The sequence below is a fragment of the Anser anser genome, assembly GCF_964211835.1.
Source record: "Anser anser genome assembly, chromosome: 2".
In the NCBI taxonomy this organism is placed as follows: Eukaryota; Metazoa; Chordata; class Aves; order Anseriformes; family Anatidae; genus Anser; species Anser anser.
Genome location: NC_139721.1, coordinates 12479081 through 12498529, shown reverse-complemented (window position 1 = coordinate 12498529; position 19449 = coordinate 12479081). Strand labels below are relative to the sequence as shown.

Genomic DNA, 19449 nt, shown 5'->3' with positions numbered 1-19449 from the left:
GAGTATTTGTGTACTTTATTGGCTCTGGTCAAAGCCATGACTTGAAGCAACAAACCACTGTGAAAATACTGCTTTTGTGAGTGATGTGTAAGTGCATTCTACAAGTTGCAGCAGGGATATTTGCAGTTAGAGAAAAAAAATCTTTGACAGTGAGAGCCAAACACTGAAAACAGGGCCCAGAGAGGCTATGGAATCTTAGCTGCTGGAGATGCGTGTGTATATTAGCATATATATTAGATGCATATATATTAACAAAGCACATTTCCTGAGAGAAGGGAGAGGAACTAAATAAAAATAATGATTTTTGGTGCTGCAAGGCTGATTTTCACTGGCTGATGCTTTTAACCAAGAGTACAACATTATGTACCAAAGACCTGGGACTTAATTTGTTCATTTTCAGCCTGATAGACTGAAAATTCCTTTTAGTTTTCTATGTATCCCATTCATTCAAGCTCCAAGATAGGAACACACATTTTCAAAAGCTCCAAAGCAGCAGTGTAATCCAGATGTGATGTTAGGTGAGCGATGCTGGGATACAAAGAGAAATCCCTAAACATTTTAGCTGGGTGTTCTGCTTCCCATGGGGTTTCGATGACACTCTTTGGGGCAGCAGTATCAGAGAGGGGCTCCCTGTGAGTGCCAAGCACACGCAGAAGGCAGGCTTGGGCAATACCGCTGAACAGCTCCTCTTCGTCACCTGAGGCAGATGGCAGCCTCCCAATTTCATGTTAAATTCCATGAAGATGTAAATGCCAGAGGTACTTACTTATTAAATTAACATACTCTGTGTCTAGACCCATAGTTGCATTAGCAGGCACCAAAATCCATGGAAAACTCATCAAAGACCCTCAGTAGAGCTCAGGGAAGGTGCAGCAGCATTGCTTTTTGAAGAAACACAGCAAGCAAAGATCTTTGGGATGCACAATGAGTAGATGCAAAAACTGTCTTTTTTGACGACTGCAGTTGTCTTAGACTTTACATGTGATTATTTCTATATTTAAAAGAGAAAAAAAAAAACAACTTTTTTGGCTAGCACCTTGGACCATTTGTGTACACACTTATGGTTTGTAAAAAATGTTATAGTGTTATAGTTGTGCATTATTGGAACGGGTTGCCTGGGGAGGTGGTGGAGTCACCGTCCCTGGGGGTATTCAAGGAAAGGTTGGACGTGGTGCTTAGGGACATGGTTTAGTGGGTGGCATTGGTGGTAGGGGGATGGTTGGAGCAGATGATATTGGAGGTCTTCTCCAACCTTAATGATTCTGTGATTCTCGTTTATTAGTGGTCAATGGTTCTATGTCCAGATGGAGGCTGGTGACAAGCAGTGTCCCTCAGGGATCTTTTTTGGGACTGGTCCTTTTCAATATCTTCATCAATGACATAGACGATGGGACTGAGTACACCCTTAGCAAGTTTGCAGATGACACCAAGCTGAGTGGTGCGGTTGATAACAAAAGAATGAAGGGAAGCCATCCAAAGGGACCTGGACAGGCTGGAGAAGTGGGCCCATGTGAACTACATGAGGTTCAACAAGTCCAAGTGCAAGGTGCTGCACGTGGGCTGGGGCAATCCCTGACATAAACACAGACTGAGAGAAGAACTCATAGCAGAGATGAACTTAGGGTTCTGGTGAATGAAAAGCTCGACATGAGCCAGCAGTGTGTGCTTGCAGCCCAGAAGGCCAACTGCATCCTGGGCTGCATCACCAGAGGGGCGGCCAGCAGGGGAGGGAGGGGATTGTCCCCCTCTGCTCTGCCCCTGTGAGGCCCCACCTGCAGTGCTGCGTCCTGGTCTGGGGCCCCCAGCACCAGAAGGACGTGGGGCTGTTAGAGTGGGTCCAGAGGAGGGCCACGAGGAAGATCAGAGGGCTGGAGCGCCTCTCCTATGGAGACAGGCTGAGAGAGCTGGGGATGTTCAGCTCTGGGAAGAGAAGGCTCTGGGGTAATTTCATTGCAGCCTTTCAATACTTAAAGGGGTCTTATAAAAAAGATGGAGAAAGACTTTTTACTTTGACAGATAATGATAGGACAAGGCAGAATGACTAAAAACTAAAAGAGGGGAGATTTAGATTAGCGATTAGGAGGAAATTCTTCACTCAGAGGATGGTGAGGCACTGGACCAGGAGGCCCGGGGAACCTGTGGATGCCCCATGAGCCCTGGGATGAGCCCTGTCACGCTTGTGCATGGTTTGTAGGTTCACGCCCACTGTGAATCTGCTCGAGCTGCCCCTGGAGGCCGGGGCTGCCGGGGAACCTCCCCTGGCAGCTCCCCGGGGTGCCCTGCCCGCCTGTTTCACTCAAAAACCGCCACCCACGGGCGTTCACCGCCCGTGCGGGGCCCTGGGACAGCTGTGGGGCGACTGCCCCGTGTGAGGCACACCCGGCTCCCCCTGCACGGCCGGCACGAGGCGGGTTTGGTCCCGCGGCGCTTTTCGTTCTGGGGAAACGGGGGAAAAAAAAAAACTATTATCCGCCTTTGCCCCGTGTGAGGATCGAACTCACGACCTTCAGATTATGAGACTGACGCGCTACCTACTGCGCTAACGAGGCGGCTGAAAGCAACCTCGCCGCTCTGGCTATTGGGGGCTGTCCTGGGGAGGCGGAGGAACGGGAGGGGCCGGCCCATGGGGACCCTGTGGGACCCTGTGGTGGCCATAAGGGACCCCGCGGTGACCGAATAAAGGCCTGTGAGGCTTTGTGGTGGCCGTGTGGGGCCTGTTGGTGACAGTCAGGGCCCTTGTGGTGGCCGTGTATGTCACCAGTGTGACCGTGTGGGGCCCCAAGGGGACTGTGTGGGGCCCCTAAGTGAGCGTGTGGGACTCCGAGGTGACCATGGGGGACCCTGAAGTGACCATGTGGGGCCATAATGTGACCATGGGGGATCCTAATGTGGTTGTGTGGGATCCTGAGGTGACTGTGGGGGACCCCGAGGTGACCGTGTCAGGCCCCATGGTGACTGTGTGAGACCCTGAGGTGACCGTGTGGGACCCTGAGGTGACTGCCATGGGGCCTCAGCCTGACACTGGGACCCCAGGGTGACAGTGGGGGTTCCCCAGGGTGACAGGAGTGGACCTTGGGGTGACAGGGGGGTCCTTGGATTGCCCACGTGTGTCCCCAAAATGACCATGAGGTGCAGTGATGGTGTGAGCCCTAAGGTGGCCATGTGGGACATGGGGGTGACCGTGTAGGACATGGGGGTGACCGTGTGGGACCCCATGGTTACTGCGCTGGCCTCGACTCAGGGCAGGACGGCGGGCAGGGCCGGTGACCGCCCTGCTGGGCCCGGCCAGGCCCTGATTGGCGTTGGCAGGGCGCGATCTCGCACGTCACATTAATTAGGAGGCATCGTTTTGAGCATAATTGCGCGGAGCAGGTCACTAGATAATTAATGACTTTTTGCTGCGTCTGACAGCTGCGGGCGGATGTCGGGGGCGGGGGGAGGGCAGGGGACGGTTCCCAAAATCACATCATGAGCTGCGCCGCTCCGGCCACCACCTCCACCACCTCTCCTCTGGCTCCCGAGGTGCGTGTTCCCCCCCCTCCACGGCTCTGGGCCTAAAATCTGAACCATTTCGTGCTCCTCTCTGTTTTAATATGTATGCTTGTGGCACGCTAGCATATAATTACTTTCTTTTATTTTATTTTTTTTCCATAAGGCATCTGACACAGACTCTGGGGACACAGACACAGAATCTGGGAATCTACCCTGGAAAAAACAGGTCTGTGCTCCTCTGAAGAGCCCTGAAGACGCCCGTGCTCCTGAGCGTGTTGGTAAGAGTGACAGGAGTCCTTCCCAGCTCAGACGTGCCCTTAGCAGCCCAGGAGAGACCAGGCTGCTGCATCTGCTCCACCCTGCTCTGCCTATGGCCACCTCCGGAGCCATGGCACGTTGGTGCACGGATGCAGCGTGGAGCAGAGCTATGCAGCCCGATGGTAAACCCTACCTGCGTGATAAAAGTGTGTCACACGTGCCTCTGCGTAAAAGCATGCACACAAGTATTTATGGAATACCTCAGGCACGGTGCCTTCACACCCTGCCTCACCTCACCCCCGTGCAGTCATACCAGTCGGCCTGGCTCCCAGAGGCACTGCGCCTCTCACCCCGCTGCGAACCTGCGCCTCCGTCCTGCTAATGACACAGCAGCCGGGCTGCCACGGTGACAACGTGACTCCAGAAGCTGCTGCCTTTAAAAAAAAAAAAAAAAAAGGAAAGGAAACCAAACAAACAGCACTAAATGTGCACAATCAAATGATGAGTGTTTGTATTGCTGATGCTTTGAGGCCAGCTCACAACCCTCCCTCCACATAATGCTCAGGATGTTTGGGAAGGGGTATTTTTCTTTTAATAGGGCAGCGTAGTCACAAAGCTTTAAAGAAATAAATGAGTGAATCGTCTATGGTAATAGCAACATACTGTGAACGGGGCACAGTGACGAATTTCAAGTTTATTTTTAAGCCTGCCTGGCAGCATGTAGGTACAGACAAGAGTCTGTGACCCTTTCTGCTGTTCCAAAGTTACGGACATGGCTGATGTCTTTGTCCCAGTTAAACACCAGACTTGTTTTTGCTCCATAACAAATGCTAGGGGAAGAGAGAGAAGCCTCAAGGTGTTTTGAAGATTGTGCAACGATCCTCGGGAGCCTACCTGCTTTTGCTTGAATACTTTCCTCACTCGCATTTCACAGGATGCGACAAGAAGGGAAATACAGCCAAATCGGACAGCTCTGGTAATTGGACTTGAATCCTCCGTATGCCCTTGGGGTGAGGTGGGTGCCTCTCAGATAAGCGATCTAATCAGCTTTGTACTTGTGTCCCATCTGGAAACAGATTGTTGCTGAAGTACACCGCCACCTGAGAAGTAAGCTTCTTTTTTTTTTGAAGATAATTGTACCAACAAAATCAGGGAGTGTGAATTCGCCTGAGGTAATAAGATCTCTTTATTTTTATTCACAGTTAATTCATTCAGCCGAGGTGATTTTACGCCAGAATGCAGTCTCCAAACCCGAAGGACGATTACGTTCCCTGCGCCGCGCATATGCACTGTGCCTACCCCGCAGATCGGCTGCTGAGACAACGAACCATGAGCCACTCCAGACATATGGGCAAGATAAAAAAGAGGCTGGAGGACATCAAGAACCAGTCCCTTAAGTCGACGAAAGCAGATTTCAGCCACAACGAAAGCATAAGGCTGGCCACCGACGCCTTCCTGGACGGGGGGACAGACTCGTATCTCCAAACGCTGAGCAAAGAAGGCGAGGTGGATTTCCTCTCCTCGGTGGAAGCTCGGTACATCAAGGAGAACGCCAGGGAGTCGTATTACGCGCAGGAATCCCCCGCCGACGGGGCGGCCGCGCCAAGGCAGACCGATGCCGGCTCTCTCCCGTCGGGGACCTACTTCCCAACCATTTCTGACAGCAGCGAGCCAGCCCTCCTGCACACATGGATTACGGCAGAGAAGCCCTATTTAAAGGAAAAGTCCACGGCCACGGTGTATTTCCAAACGGAGAAGAACAGCAACATCAGAGACATCATACGCCGGTACATCAACAAGACCACGCAGGTACGGAGAGCAAATTCATGTTCCCTCTGCACTTCTCTGTCCTCCTGCTCTTAAAAAGACCAGGTGAAGGCGGTGTTTGATCAGAGCCAGCCTGGTGCGTTACCTTGTAGCTTTGCTCTAGAGAGGGCCCATTAATGTCCAAACGCAGTGCTTTGTGTGTACTCACACCAGCACCCTTCACTTCGGTGACTTAAAAAACAAACAAAGAAATGAAAAAAGTTCTCCCTGTTCTTTTAAACTCCAGAGCACGCTCTGTGAAGGGCGGGTGGGCTCCGTTCCTTCTCGTGCATCAGTTGCTCAGCTCGGAGCGGCCACAGCGGTGCGAGCCGTGACCCCGGCAGCGTGCTGCAGCCGGCCCAGCTGGGGAGCTGCTCCTCTGGGGTGCGCGGCCGTGGCCACCCCTGGGCTCTCCCTGCCACCGGGCTGTGGTGCAGGCTGGCCCTCTTCAAAGGCACCATTTCACCCGCAGCAAGGAGTCAGCCGAAGGCAGCTCTGAGCTAGAAGCGATCGTTTTGGAGGATTGGTGGGAGACGTGGGCGAAGGGGAGCGCTGGGAGGAGGGCAGGTGCGTGCCAGGTGTCCCCGAAAGAGTGGAATTGTTCAGAAAAAGGCTTCTCATCCCTGACGGGTTGTCAGTGCCACTGAACCGTGACGTGGGCTCCATACAGAGCCTCCACAGCCTAGCTCGGCGTGTGGGACAGGTGTGGAGCATGCCTCGGGTAGCAGACAAGTTATGGGGGGGCGTGGAGAGGTGCCCGTCACCAGGCAGGCAGCCCACCAGCTGGGAAGCCAGCAGATGAACAGCTGACGGGGGCAGAAAGCTCTTCCGATGCGTGTTCTGGCGGAGTGGTGACAGCTCGGGCTCTTTTCTTGGTAAAAAACTGCCTGACCTTTCAGGACCCTGCTAATCACCATCAGGGAGCTTTGCCCTTGCGTAAACTTGCGACTCCATCAGCAGCGTCACAGACGAATGGTCAGAAGCAAAACCCTTGCGGCTGCTGTGTCAGAAGGGAAATCTGGGGGGGTCCCAAGACTTCAGTGGCAACGATGAAGTCCCCAAAGACTTCTTAAGGGTCAGAGCAGTGGGCACACCTGATGCAGCAGGGAATTTGCTTGAATTTTGCTCTGTAGGGGAAAGTACTTGCTACACCCTCCGCTTTAGGTGAGGGGCGAGAGGCCCTGGGTGAGAGCTAGGAACGGAGTGGCATTTTGGGGGAAATAGCGCACATTTCTGGTTTCTTGGAAACCGTGGCTCTAGGTGTTATGATCGCACCCTTACTGCTTTTAGCTCTGCTAAACAAATTCTTGTTGTGTAATTCCTTTCCAAAAACTTTAACCTCAAATTTCTCCTGGTTGGAGAGGCGCAAGACAGCAGCCACATGGAAAGAGAGGTGTGTGTGTGTGGTGCCTGCTCGCCGGCACAGGCTGCGGAGCCCTCTAGAGTCAGGGACTTTGCTGTGGCAGCGTCCTGCAAGGGCAGGAGCTGGGACTGATAGCGCTGAATGCAGCAGCCTGGGGGAAGAATGCCCGCTGGCAATTTCTCTTCGAGAGGCTACAGGTGCTCAGCGCGTCAGGAGAATCGCAGATCAGTCATTTTAAGCTGACAACGTCGGAAGGGTGCAGTAACAGCAGCAACACCTCTGGCATAGGAAGATAAGCATCAGCCAACGTGTCAATCCAGTCCAATTTGCCATCTCGAGAGGAGAAAACTCACAGGGGAAAAGTGGGAAATGCAGTGCAAGCTCACATGACCTTCCTAGCCACCTCGCTTACGTTACAGGAGGGTACCGGAGTAACACGTGGTGACAGGATCAGTTTGGCACCTGCTTTTTGAGTAGTTCTTCAGTGACCGGAGTCATTAATATCTGATAAGGGCACGTGCTGGATACTTGGTGCTTAATGTGGCCGTCAGCAACATAAAAAAATGGAATAAGGAATATGTTTGTGGATGACACCAAAGTGCAAGGGGTTGGGGAGCAGGGAGAACTGCGACCCTAACACGTTTGTGAGGCACAAATCCCGAAGCGAAAGGCAGAAGCACTGAGTACTGCAAGTAAAAGCCACACGCAGAAACACGGCTCGGGAAGGAGTGGTGAAAAAGCAGGAGGCGGTCAGGAGCTCCGGTGAGGCTGAATGGGAAGCAGCAGAACTGTGCTCCTTAAAAAGGCAACCTCAGTCGGAGGTGCGTTACCAGTAAGCGTGGACGTAAGCTGTTGGACGTAATTGGCCATAATTGGGCAATTACCCAGCACTGGCAGGGCCTTTTCTGAAGCGCCGTGCCTTGGCAGCAGGGTGAAGGTGTGGGATCCTCGCCCGCTCCACAAGTACCGCGGCTTGTCGGGACAGGATGCGGGCACGCAGGACGTGCCGGGCCCTGTAGGATTTCCTTGGGGGCGGGGAGGGAAGGGAAGCTCCCTGGCAGGCGTGGGCACAGGCATCGAGTAGGATTCGGGGAAAGCTGAACGAAATTAGGAGGACAGAACTGCAGAAATACTGTAAGGTTTGTTTTCACCGGTTGAACACGGCGTCCTGTGAGTGCAAGTACCACGAGCAGGAGCGTGGAAGTGGTTTTATAGCACATTTAATGCTTCCTCGACCCACGCCGTCAGGGCTGTAAGTTTAAGGAGCGGTAGGGTCTTGCTGCCCAGTCCGTGCCGCTCTGAGGCTTTCATACCCTATCCCGCCGTTTGTGCGCTGGGAGGCACAGATGTGTGCTTAAATTGGAACAACTAGCTCATAAACCATGGAAGTCGGATGTAAAAATTAAAAAATATGGAACTGCTGCAGTCTGTGGCCCCACCACCAAGAGCAGAGTGCAGGTTTAGGAGCAGGACCGTTCCGCGGGTAGGCTGGAACAGAGAAAGCGTCACTCGGTGATTCCTGCTAAACGCACACGGCTCAGGAAAGCCGATCGGCCACTTGGCTAGGGCTGCGGCCTCTTGTTTTAGCTCCGTCCTTATTACTCTCCGATCAGTGCTTCAATATACTTCCTAGTGCTGAAATCTCGCCTACAGTTTCCTGGGTCACATTCTGGTTTATGCTTAAAAGAACCGTCGCACGTTATGTTGGATTTATAAGAACAATAAAGCAATGAAGCGACGTCTCTCCTTGATTCATTGATTCAGGGGGAAAAACAGAAGAAATATCCCCACGTACCTCCTAAGGTTTGCGTTTGTTAGAACTTCTTAAAAACAAATAAAAACCCTGCTACCTTTCAGTGACCTCCCGGGCAACCTTAACGTATGTAAATTTACTCTGCTAATGCCCCTGCTTTTTCTTCCCCTAGGTGCTCGCCATCGTGATGGACGTGTTCACAGACACTGAGATTCTCTGTGACCTCCTGGAGGCAGCTAACAAGCGCATGGTCTTCGTCTACCTGCTGCTCGATCACGGCAACCTAAACCTCTTCTCTGAGATGTGCGACAAACTGCAAATCGCTGAGGATCTCTTCAAGGTACCGCGGCTCTCAGCTTCATCTCACGTTAGGCATTTTGGGTTAGAAGCACGGTTACACTGGGGTCATTCCACTTTGTAATTAAAACAGACAAAGAGAATTCAGAGCTAGCGTTATCTTACCTAGTTTCTTACCTCCGAGGATGCCTACAGTTTTCCATGGATTTTACAGGAAGTTGAGGCATTTCCACTAGACGAAGCCCCCTAACAGAGGGAGGTGACAAAAGCATTACAGCTGCTTCTGTTTAATGCCTGCAGCAGCCCCAGACAGCGGGGAGCACGAGCTGCACACAACCCCCTGTGCCTGGCAATGCCTGGGCGGCCAGAGGGACTGAACGGGGCGGTTTCAGCGGGGCTGGGAGGGGTTAGCTCTGCCGGCATCGCCTCTCTCCTTCCCCTGCTGCTCTTGATCCCCAGCCTCAGCGTTTCAGCCCGGTTCTGTGGGTGTTTATATGAAACACAATAAAACGATGCTGTTAAGGCTTTGCTTTAAAGGTGATGATGCCTCACGTTGAGCTGGCTGTTAGCATAGTCCAACTTTGTCTCTGCCGGAGGAAACTGACCTTAGAAATAACCTCCTAGGAGCCCTCCCAGGTGTTGCTGGAGGTGCTGCAGGGCACCTGTGACATCTTCGCGGGGATGGCTGATACCGCAGAGACTGCGGCCTTCCGCAGCAGCAGCTGGAGGGCAGGCAGGAGGCCTGAGGGCATCCTAACTGCAGCAGACACCTGTGTTTCAGCAGCTGAATTCCACACCAAACACACCAGGAAGCCGAAATTAATAAAACATTCTCATTGCGGTGTCTGTACGTCTGTAAACCCCCACTCCTTAGCTATTTGTTGCATGTATGCTGCTCCCACTCACAGGTTTTCACAAATGAGCTGCACCCTTGGTGCCACTCATTTACCGAGGCCTTAATTCTGCGTAGCGTGCACGGAGACAGTGGTGTCAGGTCTGGGTACCTGACGTGGCTTTAATTGAGCTTGCTGAGGTGCAAGGAGCTGCTGAGCTGTGACAGCTCAGAAGCATATCACGGCCAAATGGACCTTTTCCTCCATTCACACGTGTACTCACACCTGATACTGCATTAACAGCTCATCGGGGCCTCACCAGCAGCGCAGTGTGCATGTCCTTGCAGGCCCGGGTGGATTAGAAAAAGCAGAGGTTTTGCCCTGCTGTGTTGTGCCATAGACAGCGTGAAACGATGGGGAATCGCGTGTCGCTGGGATGTCAGTGGAGGTAACAGACTGCTCGGAGTGAAGGACGCATCTCTGGTACTCATTTCATGATGGGTAGCATCTGTTCTTGTACAATGCAGCTGCTCCTGTGCAAGTTTCCATGCAGGTTTATGTCCCCATTGAAAAAAAATAGCCCTCTATGTAGTCAGAAAGCTTGGCTGGGCTTCCACTGTCCCCAAACCTTCAAATATAACGTTAAAATCCATAAAGAAATCATAACAGAAATGACGGAAGTGCTAAAGGCAACAGGGGAAAAGGGCTCTTTCCTTCTGACTTTTAATTTTAAAAGAAGACAAAACATGTAATTCACTCTGTTCATATAACTTTTCTTTTTCTTTACTAGAATATCTCAGTCCGCAGTGTTACTGGAGAGGTTTACTGTGCCAAATCAGGCAGGAAATTTTCAGGACAAATACAAGAAAAATTTCTTATCTCTGACTGGAGATACGTGCTCTCTGGATCTTACAGGTGAGATAAGCCATTGCAGTTCATATCTAGGTGCCCTTTTATTAATATTACTTCACAAAAAAGTGCCGTGGAAAGTTTGGTATGGGTGAACAAGTTTTTTTGAACAAAAAATACCTTCTGCTTGCATATACGTGCCGTTTTTCAGTAATCCAAATCGCTTGCTTAAAAGCCCGTGTTACTTCTTTACGGAGTGTGGTATTTAACTTAAACGTTCCGAAACTAATTAAAACAACTTTGCCAGTGCAGCCCTGGAGCAGAACGAGAGATGTGTGTGTCTTAGTATTACGCTTTCCTTGTTGTTTGGGTCCTCAGATGCTGTGATCATGAGACATGATACGTTTCCATCCCTTGGGATCCCTTAATGTAGCTCAGCTTATCTGAGGATTTGTTCTCTATTTGACAAGTTCAGTGATTAAAGGGAAAGCAGAAATACTTCAGGGACTTACTCTTTTGTCTTGTGTTTCCCTAACAGATAGGAAGTGCGTATCTAGGTGGCTGTTGTACTTTATTTTTTTTTTATAAGCTGCATCTGCAACTCTCCACTTTTGTGCTGCTGTAATTATTTCAGGTACAGGACGTAGCATCTCAGCAATTGGGCTTTTAATTAAGAGCCAAGATCCTCAGGTCAGGGAATTTCATGAGACTGTGAGCTTGCATCAAATAAATAAAGTTCCTAAGCCTCATGGCTACGTAGGTAAGCTTCACAAATGACTGAAGCGTATCCTAGAAACTCAGATACAAAAAGACAAGAGAAAAAAATTACAGATGTGATTAAATAATTAAAAGGAGGAGATTGTTTTTCTTAATCCAGGTTTATGATTTGGAGGCTTAAATGCTTCTAGTCTGATAAAACTGTGCCACCAGGAAGATTATGCAACTGTAATAACAAAGGTAAACGTGAGTATGCGGGGCTGGGGAAGGCTGTAAGAATGCAGCTGTCTACTGGCACAGGCACCCACTTTTTCACTGTTTCCAAACGAACCATCAGACAAAAACGAGTGAACACACTGTTGTTTTTTTCATTGGCCACTATGGTTTTATTGTTCTTTCAGTTTTCTTTTAATCCCTCACCAAAGACATTTGGAAATGCAACAGCAGATTCATAGAGGGAGCAGTAGATGTGCGGGAGAGGAGAGACAGAACAAGACAGATTTTCTTTTGCCAAGAAGCTTCCTTTTGGCTTCTTTTTTCAATCCTAAAAACAAAAACAAACACAACAAAACCTCAAAGTCCTGTGCAAGACTGCGCATGACTTCTGTCATTCTCTACTGCCGTTGCATTATCTTTTAAATCCAAGAGCCTTGTCAAACTACCTGATGCCCTATCCAGCAAGCAAGCAGAGAGGGTGGTGAGGGGCAAATCTATACGCTATTTAACTTCAGCGTGCTCAGCACCAGTTTGGAGATTCACACGGGCTGTACCTGGCGATCAGTGCGTGGCATTTCCATAGGCTTGCTAGCTCTCCCTTTATTCATCTGAAAACTTTCTATTATTGCCAAATCTTACTCACCAACCTCTGCAGGTGTAAACAGAATGATGTTAAGAGAGTAAAACACACTTTTTTGCAGCGTATTTGCTGGAAATCAAGTTTAAATAAATCCTAAAACTGATGCAAAGGATCTTAAAACTAATACAACAATATATTTCACCTTAGTGCTGTGCTCTGCACGACTTTATAACAGCAATGAGGGGAGCAGGCTGAGGAAATAAAGTAGCCCTTTGGTACTTAGTGCTCTAAGAGCGACCGCAGCTTGCTGTTTCCAGCCAAAGTGTCTGGGAACAAAATATGTTAGCCTAATAGACAACAAAGAGGGCTGAGTTTGGTAATTAGTTAGAGGCAAAGGAACCACCATGGAGCCTGTGGGATCTCCTGCTCTGGCGTGGTTTTCAAAAACCCGTTTGAAAAGCCATTGCTTTGGTCAGTGTGGATGTGCTTGGCTCTGCCACACAAGACAGGCTGGAGTGGAGAAGCTCCTGAAGAAGCAGCAGCTCCAGCCGTGTGTCTGCGTGAGTGCAGGCGTCAATAAATGTTTTAAGATTTAGTTTTTGTCTCGATCCTTATTGCCTGTTTCTATGGTGTTGGGTTAGAATGAAATATTTCTTTTTGTTGCCTCTGTCTTAGTCTAGCCCACCCCGTTAAAGCTATGCTAGCTCTTTGTATTTTTTATTTGAATGAAATTTGAAGTTAGCGTATGAACTCAGTGCTCCCAAAGGAGGCAAAATGAGAGCCCCAGAAGCTGGCCCTCTCTCCTCAGGCAGAGAGCTCCAGGGCTGGAAGCAGCGCACATCCACAAACATTTGTCTCAAATCACGCGGGTTTCACCTTCTTGTTTTACTGCTGACCCTTTGCCACCAGTCTGTAGAGAATCTTTGGGTTATTAAAGGACCTGGCTTTCGCTGCTTACAAGTGTTACAGCTAAGATCAGTGAGCCACAAACAAGGATCTGTCCGTCAGGCACTCCAGGAAGTCATATTTGGGAGCGAATTGTCAAAATCAGCCCCAACAGCTTTCTCCTCTGAGGTGGTTACTTTCTAAAAGCCATTTATAATGGATTTTTCTTTCTCTGTAAACTTTCATGTAGAAATTAAATATACCTATAGCACAAAATATACACCTGTCGCTCCATGCCTCAGCCCCTACATGAGTTTGTGACTTCAGTGTAGATATCTGAGACTAACTGCTTGTATTTTCATATTCTTTCCAGGTTCATAGCCTCCTTCACGGTTAGATAAAGGGCATGCAAAGGTTCGGAGAGCGCTTTTTAGTGAGTGAAGGCAATGCCCTGCTAGCACAGCAGATGTTACCAAACCGGGGGGAGTTCGCTTGCTGCGCAGTTTATCTCAGCTCCTGAGGTTCTGTCAAAATTTAGAATGATTTGCATGAGGTGGAGGAGAAGTACCCGTGGTTTAGTAACTTACTGAATATTTTCATGTCCGGTCATAAATGTACAGGTGCCCAGTGGCACTGAGCAGGGATTACTTCACTCCTCCTCTTGCTCCTGAATCAACAGTACAGGAACAACGCATGCCAAAACCTAGCCCTCGTTAAGAACGCCTTGAACTGGCGAGTACAAATTGTGTCTTTATTCTGTTAGCATCAGCTGAGGCTCTCAGTCCCTCCGAGTTTCACAGAGTTCTGTCAGTTTTGACAAGACCGGGATTGAAAGTGCACACACCTACAGCCAAGTCTGGCCGCTGGCAACCCTCGTGCAAATCCAGCGTAGCTAATAAGGTCCTGGAGGAATAACCGGGACTGACTTTTGCCAACACTGAATAACCTCAAGTTCAAACCCAACGCTGGGCAGTAACCTCTGCTGCCCAGCTCGAGCCCCAGTCAGCTCGGGGAGTAATTACATCTCATGCTCTCAGCTGCGCTCGTGTTACTGATGCTGCTGCTGCTCACACAGGGCAGCCTGCACAGCACAGTCGAGCTGGCTTGCGGCTTTGTAAAAGAGCACAAATTTACGTTTGCCAAGTGGATTAGGGTAGTACATAAAAGAAAAATCATTTAGAAGCCACGAAGTGTTCCAAGGTGTGCCTCCGGTCTACAGGAATAAAAACTGTTGCGGTGCTTCTCCCTTACTTTACAGCAAAGTAGATTTTTTTTAATTTTTGTAAAGGCTGTAGAAAATATTGCTAATTTCATTCGCTCTGTTGTGAAGAAAGTGAGCTTTTGCCCAACACCAGGTGAGGTTTGTTTGGGGGGGGGGGAGGCGACAGGGATGTTGCGTTTTTATGTGCTTCTCTTGACCAGTGCAGACAGAGGCACAGCAAAAGGAAAGCCGACAAAGGATGGTTATTTTTCACCAGTCTTTCTAATGCCAGTTTGGAGCGGGTGAGATCTACAACCTGGCGTGGCGTTCTGCAGGGGAGATACAGCTGCTGTATCTGCAGACGAGACGTGGCAGGGCATGAATTTAAGCACTGAGGGACACCGAAACCAGGGGTCTGAGCTCCTTCCCACGAACAGCCACCCAGAGGCAGGCTCCTGAAAGACTTGGCACTTAGTCCTGCCATGGACGTGGCTGATGGTTTCCACCACTCCCTTCAGGAGCTTATATAACTTCACAAGGGTTCTTGAGGGTTTTAGCGGCAGCTGCAATAACAAAGCTCGATCCAAGCCAAAGAGAGAGGCGCTGATGTGAACTGACCCGAAAGTCAACCGGGACACCTCCGTCCCGTGTTGGATCTCCCGTTCCAACCGGCTGACGTTAACGCTAACCCTCGCCTTGTCTCTCCTTCCAGCTTCACGTGGTTGTGCGGCCAGGTTCACCGCAATCTCCTCTCCAAGTTTACCGGGCAAGTTGTGGAGCTTTTTGACGAGGAGTTCCGACACCTTTACGCGCTGTCCAAACCCGTCAGGGGCCCGAAGTCTCCGCCACGCACCATGCCCTTCTTCTTCCGCACCACCTGGGCTCCCCAGCGCAGCCTCCCCGACAGCAACGAGGGCAGCGCCAACACTCTCTCAGACCCCCTGAGCAGCCTCTCAGCCGGCAGCACCCACCAGAACAAGCAAACCCCAAGAACTCTCATATTCAGCAGCAACCTGGCCCCGCAGTCACCGCTGCATAGAGTTAATTCTTTCCACAGCTTTGTCTCGTTCACGCCCCCCCCAGCCCAGCCGGCCCTCCAGCCTAACTACTACCAGCCGCACTACGCGGCCGATAGCTCGGCGGTTCTCTACAACAACATGAACATTTACCGGCCTGTAAGAGTTAGACAAGAGGAACCAAACAGGACGGGCTTAAATTCACCCTGGCGATGCCTCCACAAAGGTAACCTGTTTGCATAATAACCACCCGGCCTTGAATTGCAAGCAGACGTAGCGAGGACCTGTTTAGCAATCGCTTGTACACTGATGAACGTAGAAATTCTGCCTAATACAAAATGAGGATGATTTCGAGCCGCTTGTTTTGTTTCGGTGCTTGTGGATGCTTCGTTTCCCTAATTAAAAAGCCAAGCCTGGCAGCACGTAAACGTTGGACGCCGCATGGTCCCAGTAAGGGCACATCTAAACAGCGCTGCTCGCGGTGCAGCGCCGCTGCCGCCAGCCACGTGCCCCCGGTGACCGGTTGGTGTTTCAGGAGGTTTCCGTGTGGCCAGGCACCTGTACACGGGGTAAGGCGCAGGTTCTCCCCGGGCTTTTTATGCACTTGCATAAGGAACTAATTCGGGAGACCGAAGGCTGCTATTTACGTGCCAGACTGACACGATGCTGTCATCACAGCTTAGTCTTGATTTAGGAGGACTCCTTTAGGGCTGGCAGGGAAGCACAGTTTCCACCTTCGCACTGTCTCGGAGCTGTCTGCTTGAGGTGCGCAGCGAGGAAATCTGCTTGCAGGGTTTCTAGGAACAGGCCTGCTAACCGCGAAGTGGACCGAGACCAAAAGCTCGGGGTGCAGAGGGCATCTCACAGCCACCCTGTGCTTCCTTTCCCTCATTAGCAACATGGGTGCATTCCAGCACGCTTTGTTAGAAACCTCCAGTCCCACCAGCTCAGAGCAGTTTTCCTCGTTGCAGAGCAGCTGCGTGGATTCAGACTGGAAATTGAAGCCAAGTAAGGAAGCAAAGTCCTGTTAGTAACAGCCTCCAAGTACCGAGTTCCAATTCACTTAGCAGTGCGTGGATCTTGGAAAGCCTCTCAGCGGTCACTTGACTGAACATTAACTTAGAGATTATGATACTTTTTTACAGAACTCTTCAAAGTTTCTAATTTTTAAAGAGAAACTGGGTATCAGCAGTTTCCATTGAATAAAAGGAAGCTACAGACATTCAGCACCTTGAACCGTAGCGCCCACAAAGCTGAGAAACTTTTGGCCAAATAATTCATGAAAACGAAGGAAGCTTCTGTAAGTGAAAGCAAAAAATAGTACGAAAACTCATGAAATATGGACTTCCATCGAAGTCCCGAAGTTACTAGACACCTAACATCTATTGATTTATTATTTTTATTTTTTAATCCTGCTTTACATCACCTTTCATCTGACTCCAGCAGAAAACAGAAGCCTGAACACATTTGCCCATCTGACCCATTTTGCCTGTCTTCTCACCTGTCCAAAAATTGTATTTGAAAGAATATAATTTAATTTTTTGGCCTGTGGATTGTGAAAATTGTATGCAATGGCAGAATTTCAGGTGAGGAAAGTTTCTCATCCTTGGAAGAGCTGTAGTTTTGAAAATGTAAAGTTTACAGAACATTATAAAAGGTACAGGATGGATACGTGCTGCACCAGCTGTGGTGTGGACGTTTTTACCCCTGGTGTATCAAATTTTGGAGTCCGGGAAACCAATGAACTATTGCATATCACTGTAAATCTCTGTACATAGCGACATTTTTTTGGATTCCTTGGGAAGAAGGGAAAATTGATTCTTCATTCCTACGAGAATTCTACTTAATTATCATATACAGTTATCATATTTAGATAAATAAAAGAAAGTTTCATTAAAATCCCTCTGAGAATCGTTTGTTTCTTCATCTTTTCCAAAACCTACATGATTTCCATAAAGCCAGAGCCCAGCTGATGAGGAAACGTGTAGGGTTTTTTTTTCTGAAATCAGCTCAAACAGAATTAAACGTGTGTCCCTCCTGCCTAATTAAGACTTTTCTTCTAAATTTGGGTCAATCCCTTTGTCCTGCTGGGGCCCAACTGGGGGTGGCACGGAGCGGATATGGGAAGGCGTTCATAGACCACCAGTTCACAGACCACTACACCTCTGAAGCCTTCGTTTCCTTAGGCCATGACCCGTGAAATCCAGAAAGGAGCTCTTGTCATCACCGTGGGGTGAGGTGCTCTGCCTACAGAAGTTTTGGAGCACGCAGCTAATGAGAAGTAGATAAGGGACGAGCTAATAACACAGAAGGAGCATTGCGAGTTAAGAAGAATTAATTTCAGCCCTGGACCAAGGACACAGCTTGTGCTAATTTAGACGACAGCTGAACTTGAATGTCAAACGAATGGAATTTCAGTTTTGATGGAAAACAATCAAGAGTTTGCAATTTCAGCCCTGAGTTATGCCAAAAATCCTAACAGGCTCCCACAGGCTTGATTGCTCAGCGATGAAGGGAACGTGTGGTTACAGGCAGCTGCAGAAACTACCTGTCAGGAAGGTCGGAGCAGGATGCTGACATACCTGTCAGCCTGCTGCGAGGGAAGGGCGTGCATAAACACTGCTACCATGCGATGAGAAAAGGGGGGGGGCCTTCGCTAGCCGCAGCAGTAACGTGCTCCTGCTCCTCGGGTTGTGTTCGCGCGCACCAAATCGCTACCGAAGCAGCACGACCAGGTCAGAGGGTCCTGCCCGAAGCGCCTGGAATATGAGCAAGTGTTAGAGTGACAAAATTGAGTCCTGGTAACAGCTAACAGAGCCTCGCTTGCAGTTTGCAATCCTAAACTTGCAGTTTCACTCAGCGTGGAGTCCCGGTGCACGTATTAATCCCGATATTAGTACCGTGAGAGCCAAAACACGAGGAGACCCATTACAGGCAGATGCGGAATCACGCGGAGCACAGAAGCGACGCTGAGCCATTCCAGCACGAGATGGAAACGCAAAGCCCCTCAGGAGACAGGATCAGAAACAGAAAGCTGGAGGTAGAAGTGGCATGCCAAAAAAAAGTCAGGAGGAGGCCAAAAAAGGAGGAATTGAAGTAGCTGTGACGAGAGGTAGCCAGGCACGAAGGGGACAAAGAATATTTCCCAGGCCCAGCGCGACAAACACGGGTTACTTGGAGCAGTAACCACGCAACACGCTCAGAAGAGCGCTCGTGTTGTTTTCCCTGCAGTAGTCATAAACAACATTTTTTGCCGTATTGTTGTGTTTGAGAAAATACTGCCTGTTCTTCAGAGCTGCCGCCTGCCTTCCACTCCGCCAGCAGCTGGGCTTAACCGCTGTGGTGCCAGCCCAAGCGACGACCGCAAGCTAAACAACCCGCACGCCCCCCAAAGAGCCTCCAAATCGCGTTGGCCATGTCGCTGCATGTTTTGGCCATCTCAGCCCTGAAATGCCAACACTTGGCAAGCGGTTCTTTTGCTGCTAAAACAGCTCGAATGCTGTTTCCACCTTCCAACGAGCGGAGCCAAATCGTTTGGCAAGCTCCCGTGAAATCTCTCCGCGAACCTGGTCCCACAGAAGCTGTGTTACGATGCTGGAACTGCTGAACCTACTTGGGAGCTGTGGGAAAACAGATTTTATCCTTTGTCTGTAGCTACTCATGACTGTAAGTTTAAGAGAACCTGGGAAAAGTGCCTGCTTCTGTAACTTTATTTTTTTTGCTGACATGTTTAGCACAAAGCTTTTCACGTTTCTGTGGCTTTTCTGCAAGACATTCTATTGCTGCTGCCAACAGTGTGATTAATTTAGGGCCCCTTACAGACAGTCTTTGCTGCAAACAGCAGTGAGCCTTAAAAGCATCCCCCAGCCTTCCAGGTGGGCTTCCTGCCATCCGCACACGGTGCTCTACACACGCACACCCCCAAAAAATTCCACCTAGCAAAGCGGACGCATGCCTAAAACGAGTATTCTGTACTACATGAGGAGCGCATTCACGCTTCCCCGAGTTCCCTTGCCAAGCCATCGGATTTCATAACCAGCTGACCAGGATGTGGTTTAATCGCATTAAGTCACCAAACTATCACAGGTAATTTGACAGGGCTCAAGGCGATATTCCATCTTTCCGGGGAGATTTCACGCTCGGCTTAGCAGTGGGACGTGGTACACCAAGTATTAGCGGCCGA

The 19449-nt window shown here is 49.8% G+C and overlaps 1 protein-coding gene across 6 annotated transcripts; it reads left to right on the top strand.

The window, feature by feature from the left end:
• The first annotated feature begins 1201 nt into the window (after positions 1 to 1201).
• FAM83A (family with sequence similarity 83 member A) lies at positions 1202 to 17460 on the top strand. Of its 6 annotated transcripts, none has more exons than XM_083825586.1 (7): positions 1202 to 3522; positions 3656 to 3770; positions 4685 to 4857; positions 4953 to 5559; positions 8845 to 9012; positions 10593 to 10717; positions 14963 to 17460. In XM_083825586.1, exons 4-7 carry the CDS (start codon positions 4987 to 4989, stop codon positions 15507 to 15509), a joined length of 1413 nt encoding a protein of 470 aa, XP_083681712.1. In that variant the 5' UTR covers positions 1202 to 3522; positions 3656 to 3770; positions 4685 to 4857; positions 4953 to 4986; the 3' UTR covers positions 15510 to 17460. The 6 variants fall into 6 exon arrangements, with proteins under 6 accessions (XP_083681712.1, XP_083681711.1, XP_083681714.1 ...); XM_083825585.1 differs by having other exon boundaries at positions 4585 to 4857; XM_083825588.1 differs by lacking the exons at positions 1202 to 3522; positions 3656 to 3770 and having other exon boundaries at positions 3789 to 4726; positions 4827 to 4857.
• The last annotated feature ends 1989 nt before the right edge of the window (positions 17461 to 19449 follow it).

Excerpts from the sequence above, each read along its gene's own strand:
- FAM83A (XM_083825586.1), top strand. The coding sequence starts at position 4,987 with ATGCAGTCTCCAAACCCGAAGGACGATTACGTTCCCTGCGCCGCGCAT. Across the intron at positions 5,560-8,844 it reads ACATCAACAAGACCACGCAG|GTGCTCGCCATCGTGATGGA; the intron begins GTACGGAGAGCA and ends TTCTTCCCCTAG. Across the intron at positions 9,013-10,592 it reads TCGCTGAGGATCTCTTCAAG|AATATCTCAGTCCGCAGTGT; the intron begins GTACCGCGGCTC and ends TTTCTTTACTAG.